General features: G+C 43.1%; 1 protein-coding gene across 3 annotated transcripts in view; it reads right to left on the bottom strand.

The window, feature by feature from the left end:
• The window catches only part of NSUN7 (NOP2/Sun RNA methyltransferase family member 7), a 54,466-nt gene extending 51,938 nt beyond the window's left edge, over nucleotides 1-2,528 (bottom strand). For all 3 annotated transcript variants that reach the window (XM_047719176.1, XM_047719177.1, XM_047719178.1), the window contains exons 1-2: nucleotides 2,387-2,528; nucleotides 1,702-2,105 (exon numbers count right to left, since the gene is read on the bottom strand). In XM_047719176.1, the coding sequence (XP_047575132.1) occupies nucleotides 1,702-2,014 (313 nt within the window). In that variant the 5' untranslated portion in view covers nucleotides 2,015-2,105; nucleotides 2,387-2,528. The remainder of the gene's footprint in view (nucleotides 1-1,701; nucleotides 2,106-2,386) is intronic.
• Nucleotides 2,529-12,250: the final 9,722 nt, after the last annotated feature.

Raw genomic sequence — 12,250 nt, 5'->3', positions numbered from 1 at the left:
ATCACAAGCAGGCAGAGAGGCAGGCAAAGAGAGGAGGAAGCAGGCTCCCTGCTGAGCAGAGAGCCCGATGCGGGGCTCGATCTGAGGATCCTAAGATCATGACCTGAGCCGAAGGCAGCGGCTTAACCAACCCACTGAGCCACCCAGGCGCCCCTACATTTTTTTCTTAAAGCATGGAAACAATGGATGGAACAGCCTGAAAGATTACACTGGAAAAGAAAAAATGGTTAAGACAGATTTAAAAAGGAAAAAAAAACCCAAAAACCCCAAAACCTCAAGCAGGAGAATACAAAAGAAAACTAAAGAGAAATTGCCTCTTAACATCAAATTTCTATTTTGACAAATTCCTGGCTTCAGAGTTGAGCTGCATCATGTCTGCAAACTACCAAAATGTATATATATATATTTTTTTTTTTCCCCCACATCTAAGTAACTAATAGGACATTTTATTTCAACTCAACAATTGTTAACTGCCTATGTGCAAGGAGGTAGAAGGCCCAGGAAGTACTAATACTAAGGAAATACATGAAAATTCATGTTGCCCTTTCAAGTTGTCTTGTTAGGAAGGGCACGTGCTTATCATTTCAGGCAGGCTGCTAATATCATACTCTTAAATATTTCTGGAACTTCTTTTTTGGAACTACATTCAGTCAGTTTACAAACTAATATAAACGTTAATATCATATAGTACAGTATTCTGTAATATAAACTATGAAGTTCATAGCTAGTACAAAAACGAACACCTCCAGACCCTTTGCTTGCTCTCACAGTAACATTATCTGGTTCTGTCCTAGAGTCAGCTGCATAGTCAGAAGCTGATGAAGTTAACCACAACCAGGGGACGCCTGGGTGGCTCAGTGGGTTAAGCCTCTGCCTTTGGCTCAGATCATGATCTCAGAGTCCTGGGATCTAGCCTCCAGCCCCCCCACCCCGGGGCTCTCTGCTCAGTAGGGAGCCTGCTTCCCCTTTCTCTCTGCCTATTTGTGATCTCTGTCAAATAAATAAATAAAATCTTTAAGAAAAATAAAAGTTAACCACGACAGAGGGAGTCTGAAACATTGCATCTCAAACCCTGGAGGCAGATTAGAAAGGGGCATTCTACAGAAGTTTGGAGGAATAAATATACCAGCTCCCAAAATTAAGGCTACTGGTTATGAATGGGATCTCCTTAATTGGGGCTGATTTAATTTTGATACTCATTTTGAATATATCGCACCCTTTCTTCTTACTCCATCTCTGTTCCTCTCCCCCACCCTCTTACTGGTTTTTATATTTGTGAATGTTCATACACTAATAATATACAAGAGGTCAACACAGAAAATGCAAAGAGATAACCCAAGGAGAGGGAACCCTGTACTTGGATACTTCGGTGGATTCTTAACTCTTCGCGTTAGTGGAACTGTTTCCTTGATCAGTTTCATGACTGTGCATCCCATCTATCAAAGCCCAGGCACGGTGCTAGGCCCCGGCAGATCTGCAGTGAAGAAACAATTCTGGCTTATTTACTGGAACTCTCCTCATTCCTTCACATCTGCAACTGACCCAAGATAGGCTTATGGGTAACAACCAAACCTGGTGCGTGGAAGGGGGCGCGGGCGGGGGCAGGTGCGGGCGGGGGTGGGTGGTGGTGTGTGGTTTGCACTCCACAAATTCTCTCATTGTTTTCTTTCGGTGCTGATCTTTAAGGCTGTTACTACTCACACTTCAGGGCACTGAAAGCCAGCTCATAGGACGACCGCTGAAAGGCTTCATCCTCTGACTCGGGCAAGGACCGCAAGGGTTCATTCCCGTACTTTATTAAGACTTGCTCCGGGGACTTTTCGAATCGAATTCCCTGAAAAATGTTTGCGGCCATAACGTAAACGGAGTCGGGATAGCCCGTTTTCTCGGGTAAGCCAGGAGAGCTTTTTTCGCTGGGCGAGGAGTCCGCCGACAGCGCCAGGGAAGCGAGGTGGGAGATCCCCTCCGAAGTTTTGTCGCTTGAGAACTCCAGTTCGCTGGTGGCGTGGAGCATGTTTGCGCCTGGACCGTGGCCGGTAACTCCAGGCTGAACTACAGCTCAGAGGCTCCAGGAAGTGGTCTTCCTCGTACGTCGAGCATCGTCTCTGTGAAAAGAACAGGCTACCTCGGTCAATCTCTCTTGACGCAGGACCCCCTTGGTGACCCACTGGGTCGCGGCGTTGAAGACTAAGAGGCGGCCTCTGCCGGCGGATGCGAGCGTCGCACACTAGGGGCCGGCAGCACCCCGCCAAACCTCCGCAGTTTCCGAAAGGGGGGGCGGCTGGGAGGCAGGTGGGGACTCGTCTCCCAAGCGACCTTTCCCGAGGCCCGTTTGGGGGTAGCGCTCCCCACGAGCCGCGGCCGTGGCTCCACGGGCGCCCCTTACCCTAGAGGGCGGATGTTTCCCGGGACTTCGGGGACGGCGACGCGGCAGCCGCTGTCCTGGGGGCCCCGGAGGCTGGCGTCTGAACAGTGCCCTCGGGAGCCCGGGGACTGCGGGGCGGCGGCGGCGACAGTCTGGGTCAAAGGCAGCCTCTCCCACCGGCCGGGTTTACGGCAGGGCGGTCGCGACCTCCGGCGCTCGCTTCGCTCTGGTTCCCGAAAGCAGGGCGGGCCTCCCGGCCTCTCCGGGTCACGCACGGTGGCCCTCGGCGGACGCGGCGGCGGAGCGGGGTGGAGCGCGGCGCCGGTGGACCCGCGGCTCAGGCCCCGCAAGGGTCGGCCTCTCGCGCTCGGCGGGCCGGCTGGGACCCGGGTCTCCATGGCAACCGCGAGCGTGCAGGACGCCGCCCGAGGGCTGTTCCCGCGGTATTTGGCGCCCGCCGCCTCTCCCCCCACAGGTGGGCCACTCGGTCCCTAGGGTCGTCGACCTCCCCGGAACCGCTAGTGGCCGCCTCTCTCCTCACTCGCCCTGGGCGGTCCCCTGGAAAGCGAGAATTTTGTGTAGCAGATAGCACCCGCCTAGGCGCGCGTAGCCGGGCGCAGGAAATGTTACAGCGGATGGATGTAGAGAGCTATTGGGGGCGGGGGGATAGGGGGGCGGAAAGCGGGGGGAGGGGAGAAGAGCCTACTTTATTTCCTTACTCTTTAGAACAGTGGATGTCACATTAGACGGACTTCCAGGACAAGTTGGGTAAAGGTCTTTGCCAATTTAAGACCAAGTCCCTCCTTTCCAGGAATTGCCTGCAAAGAAAGACTTGGCTGAAATGAACCCACAAACGATCAAATTCCCCTCCCTCCATCCCCCAATTATAGCGTGCAGCTGCGGACAAATATAAACCTCCCCAAAGGGTTTTACTATGGCTACCTAAATTTTTGAGTCCACCTGGTGAACTCCTCCTACTCAATCTCTGAAGCTCAGTGCAAACCTTGCCTCTATAAATCCTTCCTGATGCTTGTATTAGGATATAAATGTTGCCACTGTGAAATAACCATTGGCTTCAACAGAGCAAGTTTATTTCTCACATAAAGTCCTGTTGGCACAGGGGCTCTCCTCCACAAAGTCATCAGGGACCCACACTCCTATTTTATGCTGCATATAAGGGCTTTGACCTTGTCAACTTAGTCCAGAGGGGCTTACCAGCAGGTCCATTGCCAGCCAGGGGTTGGGGGAATTAAGAGGAAAGGGGCATTCTTTTCAAGGACATAACCTAAAATGTACCCACATCACTTGGCCAGAACTTAGTCAGTGGCATACCTAGCAGAAAAGAGGGTTGGCATATGTGTCCCACTCGAAATCGAGGGAACTATTGCTATGGAAGAAGGGGAGAGAATGGATATTGGGGAACAATTACCAGTCTCAGCTACAAACCTCTATCTCCCACCGCTTTATCCACTAATCCACTCACTTCCATTTTCCCTGGAATGTCAAGCGTTGCCTCTTCTATGCTCCCATAACATTTTCTACATGCACGAATGCATTCCATCCATAAATTTAATAAAGAAATATTAAATTCTTACCATGTATCTGGCACCAGGCTCAGCCCTAGAAGTAAACATGAATGTACAGAAATGATCAGGCAACTTACCCTCAAGAAATTAATGCGTAGATACATGTGTACTTCGGTACCATTCAATTTTTATCATAAATATTTGTGAACATACTGTATTCCCCCTTTTTCTGCCATCTTGCTATCATGTAGCCCATAAAACACACCCTCTATAAAAGTTTTATTATCTCTTTTTATTTTTATTATATGTAATATCATTTTACTCCCAGATATTAGTAAAATATCACTGTCTTCCACACACACACATGCACAGAAGATTACAAATACGAGGATCTCTTAGGGATCATGATACATTTTATTATTCATCACACAGTACACAGCACAATCTGCTGAAAATGTGGGGCAATAGCTAGCTATAAACTTTAAAATACTATTGTCTTTCGAAATATAATTTGAGGAGCTTTTTATTTTTCTGTGATGGGTCAATGTAAGTGACAATTCACTGTTTTGAAAATGAGATTTAATGGGAGCCTCTGTCCCCAAAGTAAAGCTTAAGCAAACAGTTGTGGGCAAATGAATTCATGGTTACTATTTACTCTAGTCATGTGTCTAATCCTCCTTACCTCTCACTTCTGGTTAATGGTCTCATTGTGGACTTAAATCTCAGGGAAGACAGTACAAAAGTCGCCATAGAGATAGGTGTGTGGAAGCAGGTTCCCCGCTGAGCGGAGAGCCCAATGTGGGGCTCAATCCCAGGATCAAAAGGGCCTTGGATAAAGCAGGTTTCTCATTATGTTCTTGTTACTCAATACTAATTCAGTATATCACATCAAATCATCTCCCATACCTTTGATGGTACTGGCTCTGCATTTAGGAAAACACTGTTAAGAGATTTGAATTCAAAAGTTAGAGAAAAAAAGCTTCCTCTGAAACAAGAGGGAGAAAATATAAGAAATTCAAAACTGGCAAGAAAGACATTAGAAGTATCTTGTGTTATAGCTTTTCAGCCTTTTGGCTAAGACCAAGTGTAGAAGGATCTTGTGTTACAGATGAACTTAGTCCATGTACATGGCACAGTGGTAGTGGGAACTTTGAAACTAGATAGAATCAGAAGACCTGTTTTTTAGTCCTAATGTCATGAATTATTTGCATAACCCCAGGCAAGTCTCTTTGTTTTTTATATTTGTTTCTTGATATGTTGAAGTCTGTGATTTATTTACTAAGAAAAAAGTGAGTGGAGAAAAGACTGAGAAAGATTGGCAGTCAATAGGGGAAAGATATTTAAATATCTATTTTAATATTTATTTACCGATGTCTACTTAAAATTTCTATTCAAAAGTTTATTTATTTAGCATTTTATTCATAAAAATGAATAGAAGGCATAAATGGAAGAATAAAAGGACCAAGACATAAGACATATAGGAAAAAAAAATAGAAACATGGTAAATATAAATCCTGCCTCATCTGCAATTGCATTAAATATAAATGGATTAAATACTCAACTAAAAAGCAGAGGTTAGAATGGATTTAAAAGTCCAACTATAGTAGAATGGATTTAAAAATCCAACTACATGCTGGCTGCAAGAGACATACTTTAGATTCAAAGATACAAATAGGTTGAAAGTGAAAGGATGGGAAACTATAGCCATGCAAAAAACTAGAAACAAAAGACAACTTGAGTGGCTATACTGTTATCAGACAAAATAGACTTCAAGACAACAATTGTTCTAGAAATCTTTGAACATCTTGGAAAATAAGTCTTAGACTTGAACACATCAAGATATTTTAGCATTGGCAAAGGGGTAGTAAAATTGTGGCAGGTCTAAAAATTCTGTTGAATGTATGATTTCATTGAGAGTTCTGGATGTGGGTTTTGGATCAAAACAAAACACATGCCTCAATGTTAGAATATCATACAAATTAGATTGCATCAAAGAGGTAAAGCTACGTTTTTTATGGAGATCCCTGACTTAATGCTCAGAATACTTAATCTAATAGGCATGGATTTCATTTGTGAAATGTCAGAGTCACCTTACACTGAAATTATACATATTGCTTTAGAATTTAAATGCTTAAGCAAATAAAAAAAAATGCTTGAGCAAACGTAAAAGAAATACATTAAAAACTAAATTATTATTTCCTTTTCATGTTCTAAAGTTAAGGATCATGAAGTCATATGAAATGGTGAGAAAGGTTATTTTATGCTCTGATATAACTAAACAAAAAGTTCCCACTCCCCCACAAAACTAACCTAATCACTCCAGACCAATCAGACACTCAAAACAACAAAAACTCTGAGACAATAAGGACTCCTCACTAGGTTTGAGTATATGTATTCTAAACTAGATTCAGGGAGCCATCTGCTGGTAAATTGATGAATTGTTTCTGGTTTTTTTTTTTTTTTTTTTTTTTTTTTTTTTTTAAATGGATGTACAGTTAGGGTTGCTGGATAATATACAGGATGTTTAATTAAATGTCTAGTTAAACAAATTTTTTAAAAAAGATTTATTTGTTTGTTTTAGAGAGAGAGAGAGAGAGAGTGATGGTGTTAGCTGGGGGAAGGGCAGAGGGAGAGGGAGAGAAAGACTCTCCAGCACACTCCCCACTGAGCACAGAGCCTGACATGGGGCTTGATCTCAGACCCTGAGATCATGATCTGATCTGAAATCAAGAGTCAGATGTTTAACCAACTGAGCCATCCAGGTGCCCCTCCAACAAATAATTTTTAGCATAAGTATGTCAGTACAATACTTGCTCCACATGCCAATGCTATTTTTTTTTTAAAGATTTTATTTATTTAGGGACGCCTGGGTGGCTCAGTTGGTTAAGCAGCTGCCTTCGGCTCAGGTCATGATCCCAGCGTCCTGGGATCGAGTCCCACATCGGGCTCCTTGCTCATCGGGGAGCCTGCTTCTCCCTCTACCTCTGCCTGCCATTCTGTCTGCCTGTGCTTGCTCTCTCTCCCTCTCTCTCTCTGACAAATAAATAAATAAAATCTTTAAAAAAAAGATTTTATTTATTTATTTGACAGACAGAGATCACAAGTAGGCAGAGAAGAAGGTAGAAAGAGAGCCACTGAGCCACCCAGGTGCCCCTGCCAATGCTATTTTGTCCTAAAATTTCAATTACACTCTTTCAAGTGACTTAGAAAATGTTTTCTTGAAATTCAGATAGAATAATTATTTAGCAATATACTCATTGCTATAATCACAGGTTCTAGCATGAACTGTTTCTCTTCCCTCTTCTTTTTTCTTTTCTTTTTTAAGATTTTATTTATTTACTTGTCGGAGAGAGAGAGAGCACAAGCAGGCAGAGTGGCAGGCAGAGGCAGAGGGAGAAGCAGGCTCCCTGCCGAGCAAGGAGCCCGATGCAGGACTTGAGCGGAAGGCAAATGCTTAACCAACTGAGCCACTCAGGCGTCCCTCTCTTCCCTTCCTCCATCTGTGTCCTTATCATTTTTTCCAGAGTGGACCTCAACATGAGGCTTGAACTCACAACGCTGAGATCAAGAACTGAGCTGAAACCAAGAGTCAGATGCTTAACTGACTGAGCCACCCGGGTGTCTCTCCTTCTCATTTTTAACTGAGTTCTTCTTCCTAGTTTCTTTCCTGATGCTACGTTCTCATATTTAAGGAATCTGAGTTACAACTAATGAATGAAAAGCCAGATAATTCATTTTATTTTGGGTAGTACCTTTGTTGCAGATACTACTTATCTTTAGAAAAATTAAAGGGGTCTATCTGTATATTTTATTTTTGACCCTTAAAATTTTTAACTTATGTTTTGAACTGGTGATTTATTTACATGGTTTTACATTTGATACAAATTGCAGAAGAATATTCAGTGAAAATTTTCCCACACGAATCCTCCAATAACCTGAAAGTTTCTTCATGAACAGGCAACCAATCTACTCTATGTGATCTTCAGGCATCCTAAGGACATTATTCTCAAGTGAAAGCATACAATGGGGTCATCTCTCAAGGAAAAAAAAGTACCACAAATGACAATGAAAACCATTTCTTTCCTCATTAGTTGTGGTTTTTAATTGAATGGCTTCATTTTATTTCACCTAGGGGGCAAATAATAGCAAAATGTATTCTCTTAAATCTTGGTTACATCTGAATCATTGACTGTAGTTGTAAAATCCAATTAATGAAAAACCTGCATTATAAAATATCACAAGATGGAGATGTTGCTCTATGAAAGTGACAGTTAAAGAGCATGAGAAAAAAAAATCTTTTGTCTCTTTTTAAACACCTTTAATTTTCTTCTTTATCTTGCTCCCTGTCTTCTGTCATTCAAAGTAGTGAGGAACATTCAAAGAGCCTGTGTTCAAATCCCTGATTTGTCTCTTTCTCTCTGTAACTCTGAATTAAATTAACTTCTAGAAGCCTTAAGATCATCTATAAATTTGGCCTTGTGCTCTTGTTGTGAAGATTACATTAAATAACATATTCGAATTGGCAAAGCCCTCCAGCAAAAGCCACCAAGAGCACATCAACAGTTGAACGAGTTGGATTTATCACTCATTGCAGTGAGGGAGAATGCACACCGTGGGGAGAAGGGACTCTCATTAGGAGGGTGTTAGGAAGGACGTATTATAGGATTGTGGCTGTGGTTGGGTGATTTGTGGTAGGCCCAAGGGAGCAGTGTTCACTCTGGACTGAGTGCTGTCAGAATGCAAGGACCATCCATGGTTGGGTATCTCACCATCTCTGTACAGTGGTTTCCCATTTTCCACATTTTCTCTTTCTGCAGTTTCATTACCTTTGGTCAGCCAAGGTTCAGAAGCAGCTGATGCTCCTGGTACATTGTCAGAAGGTTAAGAGTAGCCTACTGCTACGTCCATGGTGCCTGTGCCACTCGCCTCGCTTCTTCTAATCACATAGGCATTTTATTATCTCACATCATCACAAGAGAGGTGAGTACAATTCAGTAAGATATTTTGAAAGAGAGACCACATTCAAATAACTTTTATTACAGTACATTTTTAAAGTTGTTCTGTTTTATTATTGTTGTTGTTAATCTTTTACTGTGCCTAATTTATAAATTAAACTTTATCATAGGTTATGTTTGTATAGGGAAAAACATGTTGAAAACAGAGCCCTTTAGATCTAACTTTTTTTTTTTTTTTAAGAATTTACTTATTCATGGGCGCCTGGGTGGCTCAGTGGTTTAAGCCGCTGCCTTTGGCTCAGGTCATGATCTCAGGGTCCTGGGATCGAGTCCCACATCGGGCTCTCTGCTCAGCAGAGAGCCTGCTTCCCTCCGTCTCTCTGCCTGCCTCTCTGTCTACTTGTGATCTCTCTCTGTCAAATAAATAAATAAAATCTTAAAAAAAAAAAAAAGAATTTACTTATTCATTTGAGAGAAGGAGCGCAAGCAGGGGGAGTGGAAGAGGGAGAGGGAGAAGCAGGTTCCCTGCTGAGCAGGTAGTCTGATGCCATGCAGGGTTCAATTCCAGGACCCTCAAATCATGACCTGAGCTGAAGGCAGTCACTTCACCATCTGAGCCACCCAGGTGCCCCTCAGATCTAACTTTAAAGTTCATTTTTCCGGGACCAAAAGAGAATCTGACCTAGGAGTAATTTCCCCCCATTACGGAGGCAAGTCTTAGTTTTCTAAAGATTTTTTTTTTTTTTTTAATTTGACAGAGAGAGAAAGCACAGTGAGGCAGAGAGGCAGGCAGAGAGAGAGGAGGAGGAAGCAGGCTCCCTGCTGAGCAGAGAGCCCGATATGGGGCTCGATCCCAGGACCCTGAGACCAAGACCTGATTTGAACGCAGAGGCTAACCCACTGAGCCACCCAGGCACCCCCTTAATAATCTAAAGAGTATGTGTGAATTCTCAAGTTTTCCACCCTGGCTGTTAGGAGCAGGGACTATCTCTGGCCTTCCGTGAGCTCCAAGAAGTGTTTACTTTTTCCTATAATCTTTTCAGGTGGTTCTTTCCCTGGCCTTGTGTAACTTCCTCACACGAGTTCACTGAGAGCACTCAGCTGAATATTAAAGGGGCCCATCTGCACATCTCCAGATTTGTCTCTCTGATCCTCTGCTCTGCTGTGTACATGCTGTTGACCTTGGCTCCCTTGGTCTTGCAATTCCGTCTCCTCAACCCAGAGAGATGGCCGGGCTCCGCTTGTGCTCCCAGTTCCTGGAGTCCTGGAAATGTGGTGTAGGCAGTAAACTGAAGGCAGCTCGAGTTTTGTCTCACTTGCTTTCCATCTCAGAGATCACTGTCCTTGTTCACCTAGGATCAGTATCTTGAATGCTCCCGTTTCCTACATTTTGTGCAGTTTTTTTTTAGTTGTTTCAGGTGGGAGAGTAAATCAGATCCTTGCTATTCCATATTGACTAGAAGCAGAAGCTGTCTTTAAAAAAAAAAGCATCATATATTAAATCATTAGGTTAGAATTACGTTAGAGTGTCTCAAACAACAACAAACAAACAAATAAACACTAGGATAGTAATTGTCTTTGTTCAGGCTACTGTAACAAATTATCATAGACTGGGTGGCTTAGAAATTTCTTTCTCACTGTCTGGGGGTTGGAAGTCCCAGATCAGGGTGCCCAGCATGGTCAGGCTCCTCTGAAAGCCCTCATCTGGGTTGCAGACTGCTTGCTAATTTCTTGTGTAACAGGGAGCTAGCTCTCCGTCCTCTTCTCACACAAGCCCTGATTCCATTCATGAGGACTCCTCCCTCATGACCCAGTCCTCTCCTGAAGGTCTCTCCTCCAAATACCATCACACTTTAGGGATTAGACCTCAACATATAATTTTTGGGGAGAGACAAACATTCATTCCATAATAACACCAAAAGCAGATTTTATTACTCCATATAAAGAATGCCTTTCTATAGCCAGTTATAAAAAAATGGAATAGTTTTCCCCTGAAAAGAAGTCTGTTCCCTGTCATGCAGTTATAGACAGAGGTGATAAGCATTGTCTGAATAGTGTAGAAAATATGCAGGTATGATCAACAGCTACAGCCTACAGGCAAATCCCACCACCTGTTTTTTTAAATAAAGTTTTATTGGCACACAGCCATACCCATTTTTTAATACATATTGTGTATGTGTATCATCCTTTCCTGCTAAAATGGCATAAGGGAGCTGTCATGGTAAAGACTATGCCCTTCAAAGCCTAAAATTTCTTATCTTTCTCAGAAAAAATTTGCCAACCTTGGATTAAAGCATTAGATACAGCTAATGTGACAAAATGGTGTCTTTGATCCCTTTTCAACAAGTCCGTGAAGGCAGAGAACAAGTTTACTGCCTAATGCAGAATTTGCATCTTCCTCCATTACATATCTACATAATATTTACTTGAACATACTATTCTCCTCCCCATCTCACTTCCTTTGGTACAGTTGATCCTCCCCAAATATCCCTATGTTTGTCCTTCAGCTTTACGTCCCTCCACCATTTACATATTCCTTGTAATGTGGTATCATTCATTCCCTTTCCCCTACTAGTTCTTCTACTTCTGCTTCTTTTTTTTTTCCTCCTTACCTTCTCTTTTATCCTTTTCCCTTCCTCTTCCTTTCCTTCTTCTTTGTCCCCCTCCTCTTTCCCTTCTTCCTCTTCTCTTTTATTTGGTAATTATTAATCGAACACCATACCAGACAGTATTCTAGACACTGGGGCTATAGTGCTAACAAGATAATCTGCCAGGGGCACCTGGGTGGCTCAGGCATTAAGCATTTGTGTTTGGCTTAGGTCATGATCCACGGGTCCTGAGATCGAGCCCCACATCAGGCTCCCTGCTCAGCGGGAAGCCTGCTTCTCCCTCTGCCAGTCCTCCTGCTTGTGTCCCCTCTCTCACTGTGTCTCTCTCTGTCAAATAAATAAATAAAAATCTTAAAAAAAAAAAAAAGATAATCTCTGCTACAAAGCTTTCATTGGTACCCCAATCTGAAAAGCACACCCATAGTATGTTTTCAAGTCAAAAATAAATGACTGTCACCAAAAAGTATTTCAGAGAATCCAAGGAAAGACATGCTCACCAACTTTCATGATACCAGAAAACAGAAAACATGGAATGATCATTCCCTAGCCAGGTGGGCTTGCTTCCGCAACCCTTGTCAACCTGCTCTCAATCTTAAGCGCAAAAACCTTCTGATAACAAAACATTTTATTTATTTTTTTTTAAAAGATTTTATTTATTTATTTGACAGAGAGAGATCACAAGTAGGCAGAGAGGCAGGCAGAGAGAGAGAGGGGGAAGCAGGCTTCCCGCTGAGCAGAGAGCCCAATGTGGGGCTCGATCCCCGGACCCTGAGATCATGACCTGAGCTGAAGGCA

This window comes from Lutra lutra, chromosome 2 (genome assembly GCF_902655055.1).
Source record: "Lutra lutra chromosome 2, mLutLut1.2, whole genome shotgun sequence".
NCBI lineage: Eukaryota > Metazoa > Chordata > Mammalia > Carnivora > Mustelidae > Lutra > Lutra lutra.
This window is presented reverse-complemented; position numbering and strand designations above follow the sequence as displayed.